This window comes from Pelodiscus sinensis, chromosome 5 (assembly GCF_052426305.1).
Source record: "Pelodiscus sinensis isolate ZL-2025 chromosome 5, ASM5242630v1, whole genome shotgun sequence".
Lineage (NCBI taxonomy): Eukaryota > Metazoa > Chordata > Testudines > Trionychidae > Pelodiscus > Pelodiscus sinensis.
Window position 1 is genome coordinate 97,793,290 of NC_143056.1, and position 24,455 is coordinate 97,817,744.

General features: G+C 44.9%; 1 protein-coding gene across 3 annotated transcripts in view; it reads left to right on the forward strand.

Moving 5' to 3' along the window:
• ELP4 (elongator acetyltransferase complex subunit 4) overlaps window positions 1–24,455 on the forward strand; it is a 344,496-nt gene that overhangs the window by 17,476 nt on the left and 302,565 nt on the right. For all 3 annotated transcript variants that reach the window (XM_014576421.4, XM_006128898.5, XM_089778599.1), the window contains exon 3: window positions 21,431–21,552. In XM_014576421.4, coding sequence (XP_014431907.3) covers window positions 21,431–21,552 — 122 coding nt within the window. The remainder of the gene's footprint in view (window positions 1–21,430; window positions 21,553–24,455) is intronic.

The window sequence follows — 24,455 nt, forward strand, 5'->3', positions numbered from 1 at the left end:
GTAGGTCTTAAAAACTGGTTTTAAAGTTAGCATAGTAGTGTAATGGATTGTTAGAATGGCACATCAATAATACAGAAAAACAGTAAAATCCTGTCATGAGATTAGTCTAGGCAAGCTTTATATTTCACAGGATTGAAGCTGTCAGTGTTAAACCTCCTACAAGGATCCTTCAGCTTTGTACTCCATGTGTAGTAAAAAGGTTAAATTCTTTTTTTAACATTCTCTAAGGCAAGGATAAATTGCATTATTCTAAGATTAGCTCCCTTTGCAAATTAAATGCTCATCTTCATTATTTGACACCCATTATCCTGGTTAATTTAACCAAGTAATAGTAGATTCAGGGTATTAAAATGTTTGTCTTAATTATTATGGTTTTCTAGAGATGCAATAATACAGGTTGCTGGACAATCTTATAAAACATTATTTGGCATACAGTATGTATATATTTAAAATTGAGTTTTCTAGCAGTGCTACTTCATAGCAGAGAACATCTTGTTTTACTGTTAAAATAACAAAGAGAATTCCGTTTATGTGATCTCTTCTTTTACCATGCTTCAATTGACCATGTGTACTAATTTTTCATCTGATGTTCCAGTATTCTAGGAACTTCTTTTGGGACCCCTTTAATTTCCTATTTCATTAGTCAAAACATTTGATTTTGTAAAGCTTATTTTAGTTGTCCGAGATGTTTTCCTATACCATGTAAAATTTACTCTGTGTTTACCAGAAATAAAAAGTCCAATGGAATCAGTGTTGTGAACAGTTTTTGGAATAAAGTGATGAGTAGAAAAGACATTATTGAAACTATCCCTTTGCTGAAAGTGAATATTAACATTTGTTCAGATTTCCTGTTAAACTCATTCGGAATGCTACATTGCTGGAAAAAATCATGTACTTCAAGAAGTATGTACTTGTTACTTCTGAATCAGGAGCTTAAAGTAATAACATCAGCATACATTTTAAGTGTCCAAACTTAAAAAAACCCCACAGAAATGTGTCCTTTAATTTTTAAAATGTGGACCTTGATCATAGTATAAGCCTTTTTTCTAAAGATAGTACTATTCTAAAGACAGTATTAAGTTCACTTATAGTTGTCACTATTATGTACTGTTGTTCGAAGGAGTTGACGCAGTGGTGCACACTCCGTGTAAATCGGAATAGAATCACACACATTCTTACACACTTTAAAGAAGCTTTTGTTGGTTTTTGTTGTTGGTTTTGCATTTTCTCGAGGTCACTGATAGTTGAAAGTTTCAAAGGTTACCATATCAGAGGGTTTTGTTCGGTAACCGAGGTCAGGTTAAAAAAAGTTAAACCATCACATGTATTTTGTTATAGGCAGGACTATACTTGTACATTCTAAGCCTTGAAGCAGTTTCAGCTACTTTAATTAGCTACTATTATTTTTGTTAGATATGCAATTTAACCTGACTGATAAGGGTACTTTTCACTTGTCAATATAATTGACTTTATCACCTTTTAAAAAGTTTTAAAAGGTAATCTCTGGAGAGGTACAAATCAGTGATTTGCCAAATAGAATTATACAAAATACAACATGTCAAAATTCACCTTCCTGCAGAATGGCCGAATGCCAAATATTGTAACACACGTTTGCAACTCTAGTACTGTGGCATGTACTAATTAAATGCAAGTGACACAGACTAAATTCCCTCAAGCTTAGTAACTGAGGACATTAGTAAAATATCTTTAAATGGAATTTCAGATACTGAAGATGATTAAAACAATCATATCTCATAACCTGCAGCAGTTTTGGTGAGATGTTTTGTAACTAAAGAAGAACTCACCTTAGTATTGTCTGTAAAGATACTGATGAACTATGATGAGCAATGACAATTTTTGACAGCTTTAGGGCAACCTGTCTAGACTTTTCTACAAAAAGTGGTATTTGTATTGCTGCAGTTTTTCTGCCAGATAGCTTTCTGCTTTTTAAATAACTACATTACTCATTATCTTCTGGAAGTTTTCAAGGGTCCTGTCGGGGTACGCCCCTGACGGGGGTTGCGGCCCCCTTCTACTGGCCCGTGTCTCGGTCTGGGCCCCTCTTTCCGGACCTATACAGTACCCAAAGTCCCAAAAGTCCAGGTCCCTCTATTAGGGTATATATGGTACCCAAAGTCCCAACACAAAAGTCCAGGTCCCTCTATCAGGGCACATACGGTACTAGAGGCCTGGCCACTCCGAAAAGCCTCTCCTGGCCCGGGGTTTGATTATCCACAGCAGGGGGAATAGCTAGTAGGGGGACCCAGGCCCTCCCTCTCCACCGGGTACCAGCCCACGGCCCTTTAGGCAGGAAATCCGGCCGATACACGCTAAGCCAAACTTTGTATCCTTTGCCCTGGGCTGCTTCCTACCACGCCCCGATTCCCCTGGGGCCCATTTGCCTCCGAGGCAGTACCTGCTGGGGTTGGGGGCGCACTCCTGCCTCCCTGTGTCGGCAGCTGCTTTCTCGGTGTCAGGGTCAGGCACGGGCAGTGACTCTGGTCCCAGCTGCTGAAGAAACACTAGCCCAGCCTGGTCTCTCCCTCACCCTGCAGTCTCCCTGACTGGGAGGCTCCCTCTGCTTTTATATCCGGCCTCTTCTGGGAGCATGCCCAGTAGGGTCGGAGGGTCAGGACTTTCTCCGCCAGCTGGGCCTGGGCTCCCCCCTGTCCGTCAGTGTGGGGCCTGCTCGCCCCATCACAGGTCCTTATGCCATTTAAAAAGGGTCACTATAAATATGATTTATACAATGGCTTGTTGGGATTTGGGGTTTTTTCCCCTCTAATATTGTACCTTGCCCTCTCTCAGAAGAATAAATTGTATCAATTGTATACAGCTTTACTTACTCTTTTACTAGTGTTCTTTTATCTGCATCCTCAGTTGGTGTAAATCAGTATAGTTCCATTAGGGATCTTGCCCCTACCATGTAAATAAAGTTGTAGCTACATTAAAATATACTACAGCTAATGCCCAGTGGGCATATTTGATTTCTCTTCTAATGGGTCTTCTATTATTCTCTGGTAGCTTCTACATAACATCTTGCATGGGCATCCCAAGAGCTAGTAGCTTCCTCTTAATATTAATAGTGTGAATCAGCCAGCAAGGTGTACCCGGAGTGGTAAATATAGCCAACTTCTGCAAAAGAGGAATAAGACTTCTATAACGCACTCTCTGGGTACGTCTGCACAGCAGCATTATTTTGGAATAACTGATGTTATTTTGAAATACCAAAATGCATGTCTACACAGCAAGCCATTATTTCAAAATAATGGCGAGCTGGAGGACTTCTTACTCCAACTGCTATAACCCTCATTTCACGAGGAGTAAGGAAAGTCAAAGGAAGAGTGTTCTTCCTTTGGCTTCCTGCTATGTAGACAGTTCCAAAAGCTGAATTAAGCTATTTGATTTCTGCTACTCAATAGACATAGCTGAAGTTGCGTATCTTAATTTGACTTTTGCCTTGCAGTGGTGATGTGCCCTCTGAGTCTACCGCAAGCACAGAGTAAGAATTGGGAATTAGTTCCTTATTCTCTGGTTTCAGCATGGCCCTACACTGAATATTACTGTATATTGATAGCTATATTTTCCTGTCAGCTGTTTTGGAACCTAAAGTGCTACTGTGAGAGAAGACCAGAAAATAATGATGATGATAAACTAGTTATCTGCTTTCCTAAACTGCAGTGTCAGTAGAGGTTTTGCCATGTAGACAACATGGGTAACTTCTAGGTAAAGAATCTTTCTCAGTTTTACACTTCACTGGCTACTCACCTGCCACTTAGCTTTGGAAATGCACTTTGTTTGGAGAAAGTAGGGGAAACTGTGGACTGTTGTCTGAATTGTAGTGATTGGACCCAGAAACAGTTTGCAGCTGCAGGATTCTTCTATGCTTGTGTGCCTTACCAGCTACAGATAAGGTGCACAATGAATGCTGCTGATGGGAGTACTTTTTAGAATGAAAGCTAAACATAAAGATTTAGATAAAGATCCTTCCTTAAATGCTAAGGGTTTCATCTGAATAGTACACACTGAAGTTTCAGTCCCCACCAGCACAGTCTGTTAGGACAGGTAGTTCTTGCAGAAAAAGAGAGAAGTGGATACAAATTTTAAAATAATAAATATAATTTGGGACACTTCACTTTTTAATTGTTACAATGATTTTTGTTTTCAAATAAGTTGTTGAAAATTTTCAACAATATTTTTCCCATGAAAGAAACTAATTGTACCGGTACAGGTATTTCTGCAGTGTAGCAATTTTAAAAAATCAGAGCTGTATTCTTATGGTTTTGAATAGTAATGTAACTATTAAAGCCCGGATACAATGAACAGTGTCAGAAAAACCCTATCTGAGTGCACTTTAGATCTTTTGAATATAACAAAAGTTTAGTGACCTAGAAATGAATCAATAAAAAACTGTTCTCTATATGGCAAATTGAAGAACTGAGGGATCCCTACAGATGCATTGACTTTACAATGTATCCTGAATTGTTAAATGCTTTCTGAAACTCACTTAATCCTTTGAGTACTGTAGCAGAGATTTTTCTCTGGCACTTGAGTTTCCTATTTTTCTGTAAGTTTGTTATGATAGAAACCAATGTAAGTTGCTTAAAAAAACCCCTAATATTAAGATGACATTTTATAACACCAAGTTAATTTTTTATCTTTTTTAAATTAATTTGCAAGTTCTTTATTACTTTGCAGAATGCTGTTTTGGAGTTATATGAGCAATTTAGTATTCTTTGCACTTTAATGATCCCCAGTTCTTAATTGATAAGTGTATCATAGATTAGTGTCTGATTTTTAGATTTCAGGCTCTTCAGGGAGTGGACTATATTTTTTTGTTTGTTTTACACCATTTGGAACACCCTGCTGATGATCAAGAAATAATTAAAAATAATAGCACAGAGAGATTCCGTACACACTATACATAATACTAGAACCTGTCTTCACAAAATGTAATATTGGCTCATATAGCCACAAACACGAGAAATCCTGGTTCCACTTAAATCAATGGGACTCATCCGATTTTTATTCCAAAACCTCATAAGGAAAGATGGGCTTTGTGGCATATCCATGAGACTAAAAAATCCAGATTCTGGTGGACCAAAGACAGAAGCCTGTTTTATAGTTGAAGATCCCTCATGAAGAATGTCATGCTAGTGATTCCTATTTCTCTCCTTCAGATGGAAGGGAATCTAGTTGAATCATCTCCACTGATCATAACTGCCTGGCATTATGTGGAGACAGAGAGATTCTCTTAGGTAATCAGGTCCCACTGTATTTCAATGTTGTTAATTGTTATACCATGACATTATCTTTACTTCTGAGTAATTCTGTTTTTTAGGGTTAGGATTTTAGATTTAAACCAACATATTTAACTCTGTATGGAAGCCAATTGTAGCCAGTTCATCTCATGTTCTGGTGAGAGGCACTCCCTGATAACAGTGACAAAGGCATACATTATTGTAGCAAAGTCTGATTTTTTTTTTTAAATCACACATCCTTCTACACCTGGTAGGAGCGAGAAAGAGATACACTTGGCCATTGTTTTTTTCTTGTATCTCCAGGAGCAGCCAAAGATCTAATCGGACCTCAAAAAGCAAACTTGAACTATAAAAGGCAGCAACCCATAAGGGATACCAATGTAATCCTTACCAATGCTTCTGCTAGCTTTTTGAGTCTACTAATGTTGATTTAGTCTCTTCTGACTTAAATGATAGTTGAATCTCTCTCATCCAAGTCTGGCAGACAGTTCCACTGCATCTAAAGTTGATTACTATGAACACTTAGAGTTGGATATCATCTATATATTGAAGGCAACACAGCCTGTATTTCTTTACCAACCCTAATAATGCCCTCTTACACGTCAGGGAAGATTTTCCAAAGCACCTAAGGGATTTATGGGCACAAGATTTTCAATAGGACTTGTACTCATAGATTTCTTAGTTGCTTTTGAAAATCTTTCCTGATTCCTCAGATAAGAGCTCTTGAGGGAATACAAAATTGCACAGTAGTAGCCACTGGGGGCTTTTCCCATCGACAAACAGAGGAAAGGCATGCCTTCTGCTCTACTCACACCACCATCTTCAATCTCTAGCACCACACAGGATGGCCAACCTGACGCCGATGCCCTGCGACAGTCTAATCTTATGTTGTTGGATTTCCTGACTCTCCGGACAGAGGAAGTAATCAGTTTCTCCATCTCAGATGTCTTTGAGGCCACCCGGGCCTCAATGCAATCATGGCCCAAAGGCTGACTAGCCTCCTCTTTCTTGCCAACCCACATCAAGAAGCAATTTAGTGTTGCTGGGACCACCAGTCCAATTAGTGGTGACACATTACTACTCTGAGTAAGTCTTTGCACTGGTCTGCCACTTGGAGCCTTTCTCATTTGAGGGCAAGCTCGGGCAGTTGATCCTGGACGTGATCTGGATCCAGTTTCCGGTCACCATCCTGTTGGCCGGCATCTGGCCTCAGATCCACTCTCCCTAGCACTGATTGTTCTACTAGCAACAGTCAGCTGATCATGGCTCCCTGATATAATGCTGATTCTCTTCCAGGTAGCCAAGAGCCAGAGGTTGGCGCTGGATTGGAACACTAGTTCCGATCCCACAGTATGTCCTCTTGGTACCGCACACCTTTGTGGCACCACTCCTCACAATGGAAGTGTTTCAAGTGCTGGTGCCACTCAAGGTTCCGACACCAGTCCGCTTCCTGGAGGGCGTCCTGATCTCTGCAGTGAGTACTCCCAATGTTGCCCTCTGGTTCAGCCCCTCCATAGCCATCCCATTCCATATCACCTTCCCAGCCTTTGGATGTGGCCTCAGGAGTTTTGGAAGCATTGGAACTGGTGCTGCCCAAATCCCACGAGGATGGTCCATGAACTAGTGGCCACCTCAATGGCAGTTTTGCACCCAGTGGACATATCACTAGGGTCATGGAACCTTATCCAAGTCCACCCCCTCAGTGCATCTGAGCCCAGGGCTTCAGGGGCTATAGGTAGTTGCCCACCTCTTGGGTCCACCCCATAGGACCTCCACAAGTGAGCCTGTCATTAGCCTTGGCAGTCTTTGCCCCTGTCCCTCAGCAGCTGCATGAGCTAGAGCCTGGACCTTCCATGGCTTCGTCGTCTTCCTCTCCTGACAAGGCAGTAGTTGGCACATTGGTGGCTGGGCCTCCTCCCGTGAACTAAAAGGTACTGCAGGTTCTGTTTCATAGGGTAGTCCAGAGTCTCAACTTGCATGTGGGGGAAGTAGCCAAGCAGAAGGAGTTGAGCACAAATACTTTTTTCCTGTCAAAGGGTTTGAGTGTCACTTCATCCTGTTTCCTTGTGTTGGAGGTGGTGAACAAGAAGGAGAGGCAGGGACACCAGGCAGCAGTGGCGAAGTCAAGGGATGCCAAGGCACACGGTATATTCTGCTGGGGGAACTTCACAGAATAGCCAATCAACAGGCTATTCTGAGTATATAGGACTATAATTCTGGGGCCTTCCTACAAAAAACCAACCAAACAAAAAAAACACAAACACCTTGGGCATTTAGCTAAAAATACAGGAAAAATCTTAAATAAAGGAATTGTTTTATATATTGTGTGAAATTCTGACTTTTTTTTTTCTTTTTAAAGTCAATGAAAAATTTGCCATTGACTTCAATGGACCATATTTCACCTGTGTATCTTTTAACATTTATTATTACACTTATCCATAAGTGTGGCCATATGGGGACAGACCAATGATCCATCTAACCCAGTACCCTGTCTTCCAACAGTGGCCAGTGCCAGATGCTTAGAGGGAATAAACACACCTTTTGTGAACTCAGTTATCAAGTGATCCATCCCCTGTCTAGTCCCAGCATCTGACAATCAGAGGCTTAGGTACATCCTGATACATCCTTCACCATCTTGGCTAATAGTCATTCATGGACTTTGTCACAGCCCCCCTTTATGAAAATTGGCTTATGAATATGCATAACTGAAAATGCTTTAGGCAAAATGCATATCATATAACATACTTTTTAAAGTTATGATCTGAGTGTGTATATTCTATTTCTTTGCAGGTATCACTCTTGTATGTGAAGTTAGAAATATGAAGTGTGGATCTGTTTACAATTTTAAATGTGATAATGTTGTCTATTACTGATACTCTGGAAACTTAATGGCCCAGTGCTCAATGAAACAGTCTGTAAATGGTTTTGTTTTTCCTTTATGCCTAAACTGTGGTTAGTCCTGGAAAGACATTACCACACATCTGATACTGGATTCAGTCTTGAATCTGATATTTTCCCCTGGGACTGGAGACACTAACAAAAGGTTCCTTTCATGGGGAAAGTGTATTTAAGGAATGGAAGGCAATCAGGGTTTTGTCTCCATCTGGCTTTTGAAATTGCCTCCCCACTTTAAGAAGATACACGTGAATAAACCTGAAATCAGAACTCTAGAGCTGTAGACCCAAGCCAGAGAGAACAATTCGATCCTGAAAGATTTTAGCTGAACCAAAGAAAAGGGGTGAGGAACATACTTTAAAACAATTTCTCTTAATGTATTAGGCTTAATTGGCATGCTTGTGGAACTCCCTGACAAAGATGTTGTGAAATCCAAAATTACAGCAAGTTTAAAGAAAAACTAGGTGAGTTCACAAGAATAGGTCTGTGACAGGTTCAGTCACAGAGGGCCCTTGGGGTTGTCACTCAGTGTCCTGGCCATGCCACTGAGTCCTCCAGTGCCCCACACCGTCTGTCGTACTAGGCCAGAAACTCTGGTCTCCGGCTGCCTTAGATGGCCCAACTCCCCTCTATTCTGTGGCCTCAGCAGCCCCCAGAGAACTCTTGCAGAGGAAGCCATCAGGTGGGTGGGAAGGTGGCTGGTGGTCTGATCCATGCACAATGCCATGTGCTCCATCATGGAGGCGAAGGTGGAGAACATGTTATGCTGGCGCACCAGCTCTTCTCAGGTAGCCTTTCTGTCCTCCCATTTAACCTAATGCTCCTTCCAGTCAGCAACCGGCTGATTATGTTCTGCCTTGAGTCCCTGCTTGAGGGACTGCAGGCAGACTATCTGCTCCCTCCTGAGCTCATTCCAGGTTCTTTTCCACTTGTGGATTCTAGTCAGGTGGGTAGATGGAGTGGGACATGGGGGACATGCCCAGCTCGCAGCTGTCCCACCTGTGAAGAAAAGTTACAAGGCCAGTCATCACAGGAGACACTGTGCATGAAGCCTAGCCCTAATCTCTGAGCCAAAATCGAAGGCCTCAGTTCACACAATGGTGATGTATTTCAAGCAAGGCCATATGTTGCCTAGAAAGCAGGCACTTCTCAGCAGGTGTACAGACATCCCAGGGGAGCATCACAACATCCATGGCCAGGGGACAAGCAGGCATGGGAAGGTACCAGCCAGGCCAGGAACATGTGGGTGCAAGGGGTCGGACAGGGCACCCAGCTTTCTACTGTGTCCCGCACGTGCTGGGTTCAGTGCTCACGGAATCCCATAGAGAGAGAGCTTCTATCCCTGCCCACTGGAGGAGAGAGGGTGGGTGTTGGTGAGGTGTCTCTGTGAGCAGCAGACATCACTTGCCAGAGGGAGTGTTAATAGGTTCCCCTCCTCTTCCTCCTCCTGGTAGGTTCCCATGCACAATATCAGTGTCCTCCACATCACTGCACTTGATCGGGAGTGAATGCTGACTGAGTGCAGGCATGATCTTGGGCCATGTGTGGCACTGCGGTGTGGTTCCATGACCCTCACTACTTAGTGGTGGCTTGGTGTGGGAAGATATCCTATCACGGAGGCCAGATAAGGCAGGTCTCTCCAGGAACCTTGTGAGAAAGACCAAGGAGTTCCTGTGTGAGAGTGTCATGGAGCTGAGTGCTCTGGACTGGTGCTTCATCTGCAGGTATGTGAACAAGCTGTTCTGTGACCCCTACACCAAGTAAACCAGGAGAGGAGTGCTCAGCCCCTTGTGGCCAATCGACTGACCCCACTTGTCGATAGAGAAAGTTAGAGAACTCATCAGAAGTGCCCTCCTTGGGGTAATCAAAAGCCTGGGAGACATCCTGCGAGGCAGGGATTGGCTCCAAAGTGATGAGCGGCTCCTGGCTCTTAGGAATCATCGCTTGGCTGGCCTACTCCTCCTTCTCCACCGCCCTGTCCTGCAGGCTGATGCCAGGCATGTCTTGGCTAGACTCTATGATCACAGCGGGGGAGGTGACCGGCCACCCTCCAAGGATGGCATCCAGCTGGTCATAATAGTGGCAGGTGTGAGGTGCCACTCCAGAGCGTCCACTCTGCTCCCTCGCCTTGTGATAGGTCTGGCTCGGCACTTTTATTTTGAATCTGCACTGCTCAGGCTCCTGCTGTGCCCATTCTCTGCTAGGCTGGCAGCAATCCTTCCATAGATGTCGGTGTTCCTCTTCTTGGTGTGGAGATCCTGGAGGTTAGACTCCTCCCCCACACCTTGATGAAGTCCAGGATCGCCATACAAGTCCAGGCTGGACCTCTTCTGCATCCCTGGGCAGCAGAAGTGCTGGCAGCTATTGGAGAATCCAAGGGAGTGTAGGAGGTGTTCACATCTCACAATGGTGCTTGCTTGCACAGGACTTGAAGCTGGCCACATGGGACAGGCCCTTCCCCTGTTCCCAGGACTTTTACAGCTCCACTGGAGGAGGAGAGCAGTAGAGTGTGGCCAGACTGGTCAGAGCTGACAGCTGCGGGAGGCCTCCGGAAGCCAATTAGTTCAAATTAGCGGAACCTTAGCGTCCACACTAACGTTATGTTGAAATTACTAATTTGGAATTTGCATTATTCCTGATGAAAAGCAGGAGTTACAGCATTCGAATTCCACAGCCCATTATTCTGAAATAACAGGCTTGATAGTGTGGAGGCACTGCTTACTAATTCGAACTTGGGAGGGTTATTTTGGACTAAGGTCTTCGTGTAGAGTAGTGCTAAGATTGTATGTATAGATAAGGCCTGATGCAAAGAATTCATTTAACTTCTCTGCAGTGACCTTGTCTTCTTTGACTGGTCATTTAGCATCTCATTCGTCCAGTGGCCTTACTGTTTGACAGGTTTCCTGCTTTGGGTGTATTTTAAAAAATGGTTTTTTACTGTTAGTTTTTGTGTCTTTTGCAAGTTGCTCTTCACATGGGTTTTTGCATGCCTAATTATACTTGAGTTTTTTGCCAGACTTGATGCTCCATTCTTTTTCCTCAGAAGAATTTAATTTCTAGTTTTTAAATTATTCCTTATCATGCTGCTCTTACAGTCAGCACAAACCCTGCTATCAGTAAAATCAAACCTCCATTGCTATTGCTGGCTCCTTCCTAATAGCCAGACTCCCATCTCCCAGAGGGTCAGTTTTAGTGCATGAGGATACTGTGACAGGTAATCATACATGTTGCATTCAGTGCAATAAACTGGCTATCTACCACTCCTCTGCTGGACTTCTGCTGCATTATTTTCATTCTTGCTGTTTTTTTATTTTGATTGTTTGCTTGTGTTTTTTGGTAGGGAAGTGCTTATTAGCGTTCATTTAAAGAATGTTAAATATATTTCTCTCTCTTGTTCCTTATCTCAACGCCCTTGCAAAACTCACCTGTTCGATAGCTGATCGCCTCATTGTCTTTTTTAAACTCCTGTTCTCCTGGAGTATTCCTGCCCACTTTGTAAGAGCTCCTAACAAGACTTTTTGATCCTTAGTCCCTTAAAAAAGCCTTTACCATTGTCTGGCAAACTGCTAGGCTCAGCACAAAGCTCCCCAGATGGACCACACCTATAAATTTCAGTCAGACATATGGCAAGTATACAATAAACAAACAACACTTACATCAAGGTTAAATAGTCACTCCTCCTCCTGGAAAACTTCTTTCAAAACTACCCTATATGGTGCTTCTTCGTCAAGTAGTGTCCCCGAGGTTTCTCCACTCGAGGTGCTGGGTCCGTCCCGGCGCCGCAAAATGGAGAAACTTCCACAGCAGTAGCCCTGCCGGCCCACTCATGCACTCCTGTTGCCTCGTGCCGTTACAGCTGAGCGCGGGCCGGCTCGTCAGTTTCCTTCAACTGGCCGCAGACGGACCTAGGATGCTCTCCCTCTCCGGCCTGAGGAGAAAAGGGAGTTTCATTTAGAAATTTGTTTGCCACTTGGCAGTTTATAGTTAGGATAGTATTAATAGTTCTTAGTAGTTTTTACTTAGTTAGTTAGTTAATTAGTCTCAAGTTCCTTGTTTCCGTCCTAGTTTATTTTTTTGTAGTAGCCTTTAAAAAAAAAAAAGAGAGAGAGAGAGAAAAGGAAATAAAAGACAAAATGCCTGGTTTCAAGAAATGTTCCCAGTGCCAGGAGGCCATGCCAGACTCAGATGGGCATTTGCGCTGCGTTAAATGCCTCGGGGACGGGCACATCCCTATGAAGTGCCCTCACTGCATGAAACTGACAGCCCGCGCTCAGCGCGATAGAGAAATGAGGTTGAGGGTGATTTTATTCAATAAAGCCCTCCAGTCCGATGCGACCACGTCTTCTCCCACTACCTCGGGAGTTCACTTGTCCCGTTCACCTGAGAAGGACCTCCACAGTGCCGGGCCACAGCCCAGGAACGTACGGGACAGACCGGGTACCTCTGGCTCTTTGCCGAGGCACCCAACAGAGAAGCCGGGCAAGAGCCTCAGTGCCTCAGCTCCGACTTTGGTCGGGTCAAAAGACCCAATGCGGGCTCCCTGTAAGGGACCGCGGGCAGACTTGGCACCGGCAAAGGCTCCAACAGTCGGGCCACAAGCAGCAATGGCGGCCCCGGCACCGGCTGATACTGCGCATGCGCAGTCAATGACAATTCCGCCGGCACCCGTGCCCACGATGCCAGCTGATGAGACCTTGCTCCCTGTGGTGCCGCAAGCAACGGCGCCGACTCAGGCACCGCAGGCGGCCAGCGGCACCATGCAGCACTCTGCACCGCAGCCTCCTCCGGCACCGGCACAGCTGTTAACTCCCGCGGCACCGCTGATTCAACCCCAGGGCAGCCATGCAACCGGGACTACACCACTTCAAATGGCACCGTCTTCTCCTGCAGATTGTTCGGTGCCAAATGAGGTGCCCTTCAAGTCAAGGCGCGTGCGGACCCCTTCACTCACGCCTGAAAGAGCACGGTTCTCTCCAGGACCTTGGTCACCAGCTTCAATCTGCTCTGAAAACCATCGTGCTTCTTATGTCTCCACTAGAGACCGATATCATAGATCACCGCAGCGATCACCGTCATACCATCACTATCGCTACCACGATCAACGACGCTATTCCTATTATTCTCGTTCACCATCTCGTTTTTCTGTCAGATCTATATCACCGAGGTCTTCGGGACATTTGAGATATTCACGTCGATGCGAGGAGTCTAGAGCCTACACTCCTAGACGATCCCCGACTCACGGTCAGAGATGTGACTGTCATTATGATGACCGTCGGTGTCCTCATAACACGCGATATCCACGATCACGATCTCCGCAAACCACACGCCCTGCGTCTCTACCTCGTGCGCCTTCGCCGGCGATTCCATCAGTGCCTGTGGAGGGCACGATGCCAGTTACTAGTCAGGACACGTATGAAAACAACTACACTTCAAATAGAGAACCACAGACCCCTGACTCTCCGGCCAACCAGTCATCTCCGGATGATGCTGTCTTTCCTGGTGAACTATCCCCCACGGAAGATCACAAACAGTTTCAGGAGCTCTTTGCCAGAGTGGCACAATCTCAGGGTATCCAGATTACGGACGTACAGCAAAAGCAACATCCCTTGCTGAAGAACTTGCAGTCCTCACAAAAATCAAAACTGGCTCTGCCCTTCGATGAGGCTATCCTGGAAATTGCAAATGATATATGGCAGACCCCCGCCACTTCTTTACCGACTAACAAGAGGGCGGACAATAAATACTTTATAAACAAAAAGGGATGGACTTTTTGTTTACGCATCCCCAGCCCAATTCCCTTGTTATGGACGCCGCCCAGCAAAGATCAAAGACGGCCCAAAATAAAAATACGGCAAGTGATAAAGAGGCTAAACGCCTGGACATTTTAGGTAGAAAAGTGTATTCTTCTGCCACTTCAGTTCTCCGGATGTGCAATTACGCGGCCCCTCTTGCCAATCACGACTTCGATAACTACTCCAAATTAGTCCCTCTTCTAGAGCACCTACCAGACTCAAAACGCAAGATCTTGAGGGCGGTAATACAAGAGGGCTACACAACAGCCAGAACAGCGCTTCAGATCGCCCTAGACACGGCTGATGCAGCAGCTAGAGCCACGGCTACTGTGGTAGTTATGCGTCACGGGTCTTGGCTGCACCAAGCAGCTGCCCCGAGAGAGTTATTAAGCAAAGTGGAAGACTTACCTTTCGATCGTCAGTCTCTCTTCGCCCAGTCCACTGATCAGGTGTTCCACTCGGGCAAGGACTCCCGTTCAACTCTTAGAACGCTTGGCATGTATACGCCTCTGTATAAACGTAAGAGGTATACGCCCTACAACAAACAGAGATCCTTCTCTTACGCAACATTCCGCCCCAAGCCATATGAACAACAGAGACCAAGACAACGCCAGCAAAAGCGAAGACAACAACCTGGCAAGACTTCCGGTCAGCAGCAGGGCCGGCAACAAGTTTGATGGGTCAGTCGAGGGACTGCGTGCAACTCCTTTGTCGGGAGCATCACACAATCAGGTAGCCTTATTCCATCATCGGCTGAGGCCTTATCAACGTTGCTGGTCTCTGATTTCCACCGATCGATGGGTCAACGACATAGTTGTTTCAGGATATGCCATCCCTTTCAACTCCATTTCCCCCCACTTCCCGCCCTCCCCGTCCCTTTTCAGGGACCCCTCTCACGAGACTCTGCTACAGCAAGAGGTGTCCCGACTACTTACTATAGGAGCCGTGGAGAGGGTACCCATTAAATTTCGGGGGAGAGGTTTCTATTCCACATACTTCCTCACCCAGAAGAAGTCAGGGGGTTGGAGGCCTATCCTGGACCTGCGTCGACTCAACCGCTACCTGAGAAAACAAAAATTCAAAATGGTCACTTTAGCTTCTATCATCCCGGCTCTCCACAAAGGGGATTGGTTTGCGTCCCTCGACTTACAGGACGCCTATTTCCACATAGCCATTCACCCGGCCCACAGGCGATTCCTTCGTTTCGTAGTGGGCGCGGAACACTACCAATACCGAGTGTTACCTTTCGGTCTGTCAGCAGCACCACGGGGCTACGTCTACACTGGCCTACACTTTGAAGTAGGAATAAGATCCTCCGGAAAAGGGCGCTTTTTCCGGAGGATCGGGGCCAGTGTAGACGCTCTTTTCCGGCTTTTCTAAAAGCCGGAAAAAAGCGGCGGACATTTTCATTTTAAATGCCGCGGGGGATATTTAAATCCCCCGCGGATTTCCCTATTGTGATCGCTGAAATTAACATGCCCCTTCCGGAAAAGGGGCCAGTGTAGACGTAGCCCGGGTGTTTTCCAAAACCCTGGCAGTGGTAGCTGCCTACCTCCGACACCTCAATATCGCTATTTTCCCGTATCTCGACGATTGCCTATTAAAGGCCCCGACTCGCGAAGAGGCTACGTGGGCAGTGACCAGCACCACAGCCATATTCGAGGCTCTGGGCCTCATAATCAATTTCGGCAAATCGTCCTTGGCACCAAGTCAGGACTTGGAGTTTATCGGCGCGAGACTCGATGCACTGAGTGCGAGAGTATACTTGCCTGCAACAAGATTCCAGATGATTTGGGACTTGGTACATACGGTTTCAATTGCTCCCAGATCCAGCATACTGACTTACCTGAAACTGCTCGGACACATGACTGCCACCACATATGTGGTGGCGCATGCGAGACTTCATCTACGCAGTCTCCAGCATTGGCTGTTCAAAGTCTACACACCAGGGGTACACACTGTGAGCAAGACAGTGTCCATTCCCGGACATGTCAGGACTTCACTAATATGGTGGGACAACCCGCAAAATTTGTTATCAGGGGTCCCTTTCCACGCACGAAGACCCACAGTGCAGATCACAACGGATGCTTCTCTGATAGGTTGGGCGCACATCTGCAGCAACATCGAGTTCAGGGACTCTGGTCGGCACAGGAGTCACTTCTACACATAAATCTCCTCGAGCTCTGAGCTGTATCCAATGCATGCAGGCACTTCCTTCAGAGGATCGGAGGTCGTGCAGTCCACATCCTCACTGACAATATATGCACGGTGTACTATATCAACAGACAAGGCGGGGCCCGTTCATGATCCCTGTGCGCGGAGGCGATACGACTGTGGAACTGGGTGATCCACCACAATATAATCCTTACCGCATCGTACCTCCCGGGCAAAGACAATATCATCTCCGATATCCTGAGCAGACACTTCCTTCCTCAGCACGAGTGGGAGGTATACAACGAGGTGGCTCACGGTCTCTTCCGTCTCTGGGGGTTCCCGAGTATAGACCTCTTTGCCACTCGTCACAACAAGAAGTGTCATCATTACTGCTCACGGGCAGGTACCGGCAAGAATTCCCTGGGGGACGCTCTTCTGCTCAATTGGGGATCTCACCAACTTCTCTATGCGTTTCCGCCTCTTCCTCTCATTCCGAGGGCACTGGAGAAGATAGCGACGGAGGGTGCAACAGTGATTTTTCATAGCACCCGATTGGCCTCGGCAGACTTGGCTGACACAATTGTCCAGAATGTCGGTCGCTCAGCCACAACGACTTCCACTGATGCCCAACTTACTGTCTCAGCGGCACGGTTCGATGCTGCATCCGAGCATCATAGAATCATAGAATCATAGAATAATAGGACTGGAAGGGACCTCGAGAGGTCATCGAGTCCAGCCCCCCGCCCTCAAGGCAGGACCAAGCTCCACCTACACCATCCCTGACAGATGTCTGTCTAACCTGTTCTTAAATATCTCCAGAGAGGGAGATTCCACCACCTCCCTTGGCAATTTATTCCAATATTTGACCACCCTGACAGTTAGGAATTTTTTCCTAATGTCCAATCTAAACCTCCCCTGCTGCACTTTAAGCCCATTACTCCTTGTCCTGTCCTCAGAAACCAAGAGGAACAAATTTTCGCCTTCCTCCTTGTGACACCCTTTTAGATATTTGAAAACCGCTATCATGAAAAGAACTCTCGAGCCAGGCAGGAGTCGAACCTACAATCTTCTGATCCGTAGTCAGACGCGTTATCCATTGCGCCATATGCATATGTTATCGATCATATGCATCTTACGGCATGGCTCCTAACTGGTTTCAGCCACCGGAAATGATTTGCTCTCAGGAAGTGAAACATGTATTTATGAATAGCAGACGCCATAGCACTCGCAAGGCCTACACCTACAAATGGCACCGGTTCCAAGCGTGGTGTCTGGAAAGGGACTTTGACCCTCTTTCTTTACCGGTGCAGCATACTTTGGACTACATCTTCCATCTGAAGACGGAGGGCTTAGCAAATGCTTCGTTGAAAGTGCACTTGGCAGCAATCTCGGCCTTCCGCCCGCACATCGACGGACAGTCGCTATTTGCTCACCCGTTAGTTAAAAGGTTCCTAAAGGGACTTGATAACCTATATCCGGCCTTCACAATCCCTCCAGAGCCGTGGGACTTATCTTTGGTACTGGACGCACTAACTCGTCCCCCCTTTGAACCATTAGCAACTTGCGACCTGCGCATGCTCACAATGAAAGTGTCATTCCTTCTGGCAATCACGTCAGCACGTTGGGTTAGTGAGTTGGCAGCCCTTTCAGCCGATCCACCATACACTTTATTTTCTGAACAAGCGGTTCTGCTTCGCGTTCATCCTCCCTTCCTTCCGAAGATAAATTCTCCCTTCCATGTAAACGAGCCCATAATTCTGCCAACATTCTATCCGAAACCTCATTCCTCGCCAGAAGACTCACGTTTACATACCCTCGATGTTAGACGAGCACTGGCCTTCTACCTGCATAGAACACGCTCCTTCAGAAAGTCTCGGCACCTTTTTATAGCTACGGCGGAGCGCTCCAAGGGTCAACAGCTCTCCACACAACGTATTTCCAATTTGATCACCTCCTGTATCTCACGTTGTTATGCCCTACAACACAAACCCTTACCAGGACGACCTCGCGCTCATTCCACCAGAGGCATGGCCGCATCTACTGCGTACCTTAGAGGGGTACCCTTACAGGACATATGCCGTGCAGCAACCTGGTCATCCTCGCTCACCTTTGCCAAGCATTATGCTCTTGCGAAAATATTGAGGAATGATTCAGAGGTGGCGCAAGCAGTCTTGGCCACAGCACAGAGATCATAAGTCCGAAGCACGCCGATAGTGCTTGACCACTGCTCTGTACTCACCTCGAGTGGAGCACCCTCGGGGACACTACTCGATGAAGAAGAGAGAGTTACTCACCCTGTGCAGTAACGTCTGTTCTTCGAGATGTGTGTCCCCGTGGGTGCTCCACGACCCACTCTCCTCCCTGCTTCGGAGCTTCTGTTTATCTCTTTCAGATACTTCCGGTTGGGAGGAAACTGACGAGCCGGCCCGCGCTCAGCTGTAACGGCGCAAGGCAACAGGAGCGCATGCGCGGGCCGGCAGGGCTACTGCTGTGGAAGTTTCTCCGTTTTGCGGCGCCGGGACGGACCCAGCACCTCGAGTGGAGCACCCACGGGGACACACATCTCAAAGAACAGACGTTAATGCACAGGATGAGTAACTCTGGGTATGTCTACACTACAAAGTTAGTTCGAACTAACAGACGTTAGTTCGAACTAACTTTCATAGGCGCTACACTAGCGCTCCATTAGTTCGAATTTAATTCGAACTAACGGAGCACTTAGTTCGAACTAGGTAATCCTCATTCCACGAGGATTAAGCCTAGTTCGAACTTACTAGTTCGAATTAAGGGCTGTGTAGACCCTTAATTTGAACTAGTGGGAGGCTAGCCCTCCCCAGCTTTCCCTGGTGGCCAACCCCAGGGAAACTCGTATGCCCCCCTCCCGGCCCCGGATCCCTTAAAGAGGCACGGGCTGGCTACGGTGCTCGTGCCAGGTGCAGGCCTGCCAGCACCCAGCTAGCAGACCCTGCACCTGGCACAGATCGAGCCAGCCACCCGATCCCCCCAGCCCTCCCCCTCTTCCCAGGACACCCACCTGGGCTAGTGCGGACATCGTGGACCTTGTCCACGATCTCCGCACTAGGCACAGGAAAGTGGCCGGCTAGGGCAGGAGAGCTGCCAGCCTGGCCACCCAGGAGCAGGTGTGCATGAAAATCAAGGTGGTCCACTGAGACCCCCAACCCTGAGCCCTGAGCTTACAATGGCCGTCCTGGGTCAGACCAAAGGTCCATCTAGCCCAGTAGCCTGTCTGCCGACAGCGGCCAACCCTAGGGACCCTGGAGGGGATGGACCGAAGACAGTGACCAAGCCATTTGTCTCGTGCCATCCCTCTCCAGCCTTCCACAAACTTTGGGCAGGGACACCACTCCTACCCCCTGGCTAAGACTACTCCATGGACCCAACCTCCATGACTTGATCTCACTTCCCTTTAAACTCTGTTCTAGTTGTAGCCTTCACAGCCTCCTGCAGCAAGGAGTTCCACAGGTTGACTCTTTCCTTTGTGAAGAACAACTTTCTGTTACTAGTTTGAAGCCTGCTACCCATTCCTTTCCTTTGGTGTCCTCTAGTCCTTCATTATGGGAACTCATGAAGAACTTTTCTGTATGCACCCTCTCCACCCAACTCCTGCTTTTAGAGACCTCTATCCTGTCCCCCCTCCGTCTCCTCTTTTCTAAGCTGAAAAGTCCCAGTCTCTTTAGCCTCTCTTCATATGTTCCCAACCCCTGATCATTTTAGTTGCCCTCCCCTCTCCCAGCCTCTCTCTTCCCCTCTCCCACCTCCTTTTCCCAGTCTCCCCCAGTTTTGTTCAATAAAGACAGATTCAATTTTTGAACACAATTGTCCTTTATTTTGTACATCAAGAAGAGGGGCTAGGGAAGGGTAAGTGGAAGGAGGTGAGGGAGGAATGGGGTACGCGTCCCTGATGGGGAGGACTGGGCTGGCTCTGCGGGCTTTTGGGGTGGAACCTCTCCTGCAGCCCCCCGATTGCCCTCTCTCCCCAGATGGCAGCCTGCAGCAAGTGCAGCCGGTCTGATGGCCGAGTGCTGTGATGTGCCCAGTGTGGGTACTCAGGGCACTCCAAGCCAGGACTGCTTTGCAAGCGGGGCACCCCTGAGAACTGTCTGTCCAGGGTGGGGGTCGGGACCCTTTAAGCGCAGCCCTCGGCTAGCCTGAGACAGCATCTCCACGCTCTAAGTCCTCCTCTGATGCCCTGCTGGCACTGCTTCCGGCCATCCTTAAGTCTGGTTCAGGGTCCACTTAATATGGACATGCTAGTTCGAATTAGCAAAACGTTAATCCGAACTAGTTTTTTAGTCTAGATCCGTTAGTTCGAATTAGCTTAGTTCGAATTAACTAATTCAAACTAAGTTAGTTCGAATTAACGTTGTAGTGTAGACGTACCCTCTCTCTTCTGTTGGCTAGCTCCTCAGGAGAAAAATACATATACATTTGCATGCTTCTGATACTGTGTTTAATTTTAATATATTTACTTAGTGACTTTGGAAAAAAAATTGTTGACCTGAAACTCCATGGCCAATAAAAATACTTTTAAAGATTTAATTCCTAGAGGATTATGTTTTTATATAAAACTGTAATGTCTATTTGCTGTTCTTGAATGTATAAACACACACACACTTAGGATGTGAGTACTGGTAAACAAAAAAATGAGCTTTTTTGGCACTACGGAGGCAAATACCGATGTGAAAAATATAAATGTGTATAGAAAGGGATGCTATTTCTTATTGCAGTAATTGGTATGTGTCATTTATGCTTGTGAAATGTCATATACATTTTATAGAAAGTTTGACAACCTGATGAGTAACATACAGTTCTACCATGTATAAGAAAAAGTCGTATTTTGATCTTTTGATTTCTCGTTGACCCAAAGAAGAAGCATTAGTTGAGGGAGCAGGTGAGAAGTTCTTTGAGCTATTGCAGTGTCAATTTGTTGATTATTGGTGGAAAACTGGGTTGTGAAGAAGGCATCATTCGTGTCTTCATGTGGAAATTGCTGCTGAGATACGGACCTAATGTGTGTCAGGAATGATCTTAAAATGCCATGGCTGTGCCTTTTTCTAGCCTGAGAAATCAAAAATACAATCTCTTATGGAGTCATGCATTTTAAAACTTTGGATTCATCTTGCTTAACTTGTGCTTCTGAGTTCCTCATTGTATCAGCATACTTACAGAAATGATAGTTTGTGGGAGGCTGACCTGATGAGGAGTACAAAAGGGCATTTGTATAGTGTTGAAAGAAACAGAGGTGGGAATGATGGAACATACATATTCACATTTTGTGACCAACCGAAAACCCTTCTGTTTCCACAGGGGAAGATAAATACAATATTTACTCCAGCTTATTGTTCAAGTATTTTCTCGCAGAGGGAATAGTCTGTGGACATAATTTGTTTGTTGCTTCTGCTAAAGAGGATCCTGCTGACATTTTAAAGGTAAAAAAAAAATGATACATTAGATTATAGTTAATCCAATTTTTTTACAAATCTGTTTACAAATGATTAATCAGCCCCGCCCAATCAGTCAGCTCCTGAGCCTGACTGGCTGGAATGATTAATCACCTGTGAAGCTGTGCTGCCACACAGTTTAGAGGGAACACTGATATATATGTAACTACATTGTACACACTGATTTGTTAATCCAGGAATTATATTGCTTACATTTTCATCTATCTGTTCAAAAGGGTACTTAAGCTAATTTCAGCGTACATAGTTTGAAAAACAGTTAAGTGAATCTCTCACAATTACATAGCTGATGCTTCCTGTGTTTATATCTAGGAAACCTGAAATTTAAATACTATGGAGACATCTTGAAATATGTAGATTTTGACTGATGTATTCAAACAAGAAGCTTAGAGCTCTCTTTCTAGTATAAATATTTTATAATGGTTAGTCATTTTTAATGTGATAGATAGACAAAAAAGGTAAAGGGACACTGACTGTTTTTAAATTTCATTTTTCTAAAAATGATGGTTCTATTATAATAATACCTAAAATTACTATTTTGCCAAGTTTTTTCTCAGTTGAAGCAATCAAACTGGGGGAAAAGAACCATAGGAGTTTGGGGCAGCAGATTTTATACAATTTTTGCCACTGCTTAAAAACTTGAGTTGTTCTCTTGCTAAAAAGTTCTTTATAGACATCAGAAAAGGTGCACAAACTTTCATAAATGCTGCACCTGTGCTTCTGCTATGTGTATCTTTCTTGAAGTGAATTATTTATATGTTTATGTGTCAGTGACTCTATTTAGGGATTGATCCTGAAATGTCCTGTGCACACTGTTCTTGAATCTTCAACAGTCTTTCAGGTAGTTTTGGATAGAGGCCCTTTCCTGTGGAACCTCTGAGCTTCACAGGCCTGGAATTCACCAAAAAGTCAAAGGTTGGAGGATAGTAAATATGACCTTTATCGCTGGGGGTGAAAGTTGCCAGAGTTTTTGCTTAAATGTTACATCATTTGTACTCATTTTCTGTCCATCATTACCGTAATTAAAAAAATAGCTATCAGAGCTCTCTTACCATTAACAATTTTTAATTTTATATTTCAATGTTATATGTCAGCTCATGTTGTTCTGTACTACCCTTGATTTATTAGACATGCGAGGGAGGGTTATGGAAAACATGGATTCTTCAAAGTCAACATTTATCTTCTTTACCAAGGGATTTTCATTTGAAGTCTAGTTCTATTTGTGATTCCTAGAAATAAACAACATTAGAAATATTCCCTTGAATGCATTTTGATGGGGGTCTCAATTTAGGATCTTGATATTTAGTTTCTTTTAATTGTATTCCAGTATTCATATAACTTAAGAATTTTGGTTAATGGAGCTTCAGATAGTGTAGGGATTATAGAATTGCACAAAGAGTACAGTCACTGGAAAGACCAAGATTTTAGCTTTCTTAAATCATGAGTTACATAAATTGTGTTAGTTTTCTTTAGATAAAATTCAGACAATGAGTTCAGAATACTATAGTTTAAGTAATAATAAACTATTGCATCTTAAAAACTTGTTAATAGGAACTAACCCAACCAATGAGTGACCGAAACAAGGACATAGATGGTTTGAACATACAGTGCAATGTTATATGCTGTAATTGCCCATGAAATTGCATTAATTTCATGATATATGATTGGGTGTTTCTTGAACCTATAACCAAGACAAATATTGCTGGTACTAGAAAGGGGAAAAGACACTCCTACAGAGCATAATTATCTTAAAGCTGTGTATAACTAAAAGACAAGGAGAGGATAAAAAGCCCCATCAGCTGCCTAAGATATGTTATATTACCACCCAGCAATTTATCCATCATCCTTTCAAAACATATTCATGCCTATTGTAGTGAAAGATCCTTCAGGAAGTCAGCATTAAGATGTAACACTGAAAAATTACACCCCTTTAGAAAATCCTATAGAACAATATACATTATGATTTTAATGGGATATTTTAAACATTTCAGAGCATTCTGTTCAGTCAGTACACTTATCTAAAAGACAACTCTCCACCATAAGTAAATGTAGAAAGTGTTAGGAGTTTGTGTTTAAAGTAATCCATAATCAATCTTCTCTTCCATTTTATAAGAAATTGTAAAATAAAAGACTGAGCCAAACCCGTGTTAGACTTGATTACAGTGGGAATATGAAATTGCTATTTTACATTTTAATTTGTTTAATAAAATTTGTTACTGAAAATGAATAAAGTTAGGCATGAAATTAAAGTTTAATATGTAACTGTGGCAAAACATGAAATGTTTTATTTTATTTCTTAGACCTTTTTTCTTAATGTCAGTGTGATTGCCACATTATAAAATACAATTTGTTTATTCCTCTGATCTGTATAACATTTGCACAGGGGGAAGAAAGACTTTTAAAAAGTAAGCCATTGTTCAAATATAAATCAGTGGATGGAGCCATCTTGGAGGTCATAGATTCAGGCCAGCAGCAGTAGCTGTTGAACTTGTGTCCATAAAAATTTCATCACATATTGAGGAAAGAGAAAGATGTGAACCAGTTAGGAGGTAACCCTTCCCCACAGTGATCTTCAGACACAGAACTTTGCAGGAGAGACAACCCTTCCCTACCTCTCACTTGGGATGTTAGCATATAGTCGAGTAAATGATTAACCAGTAAGCCTAGGCATATCGGCTACATGCACTCCCCACCTTTGCTGCCTCTATATCAGAGTTAGTGGGGGGAGGGAGTGGGAGCCAGTGCCTGTGAGGAGCTGGATTTAAGCAGGCTCCCTACAAGCACCAGATCCACCTGCCCCACGCACCCTTGCACTGCTGCCTCTAGCTGCTGGCCCCACCCCCTAGGATATTAAATAGTCTAGGGATTTTAAA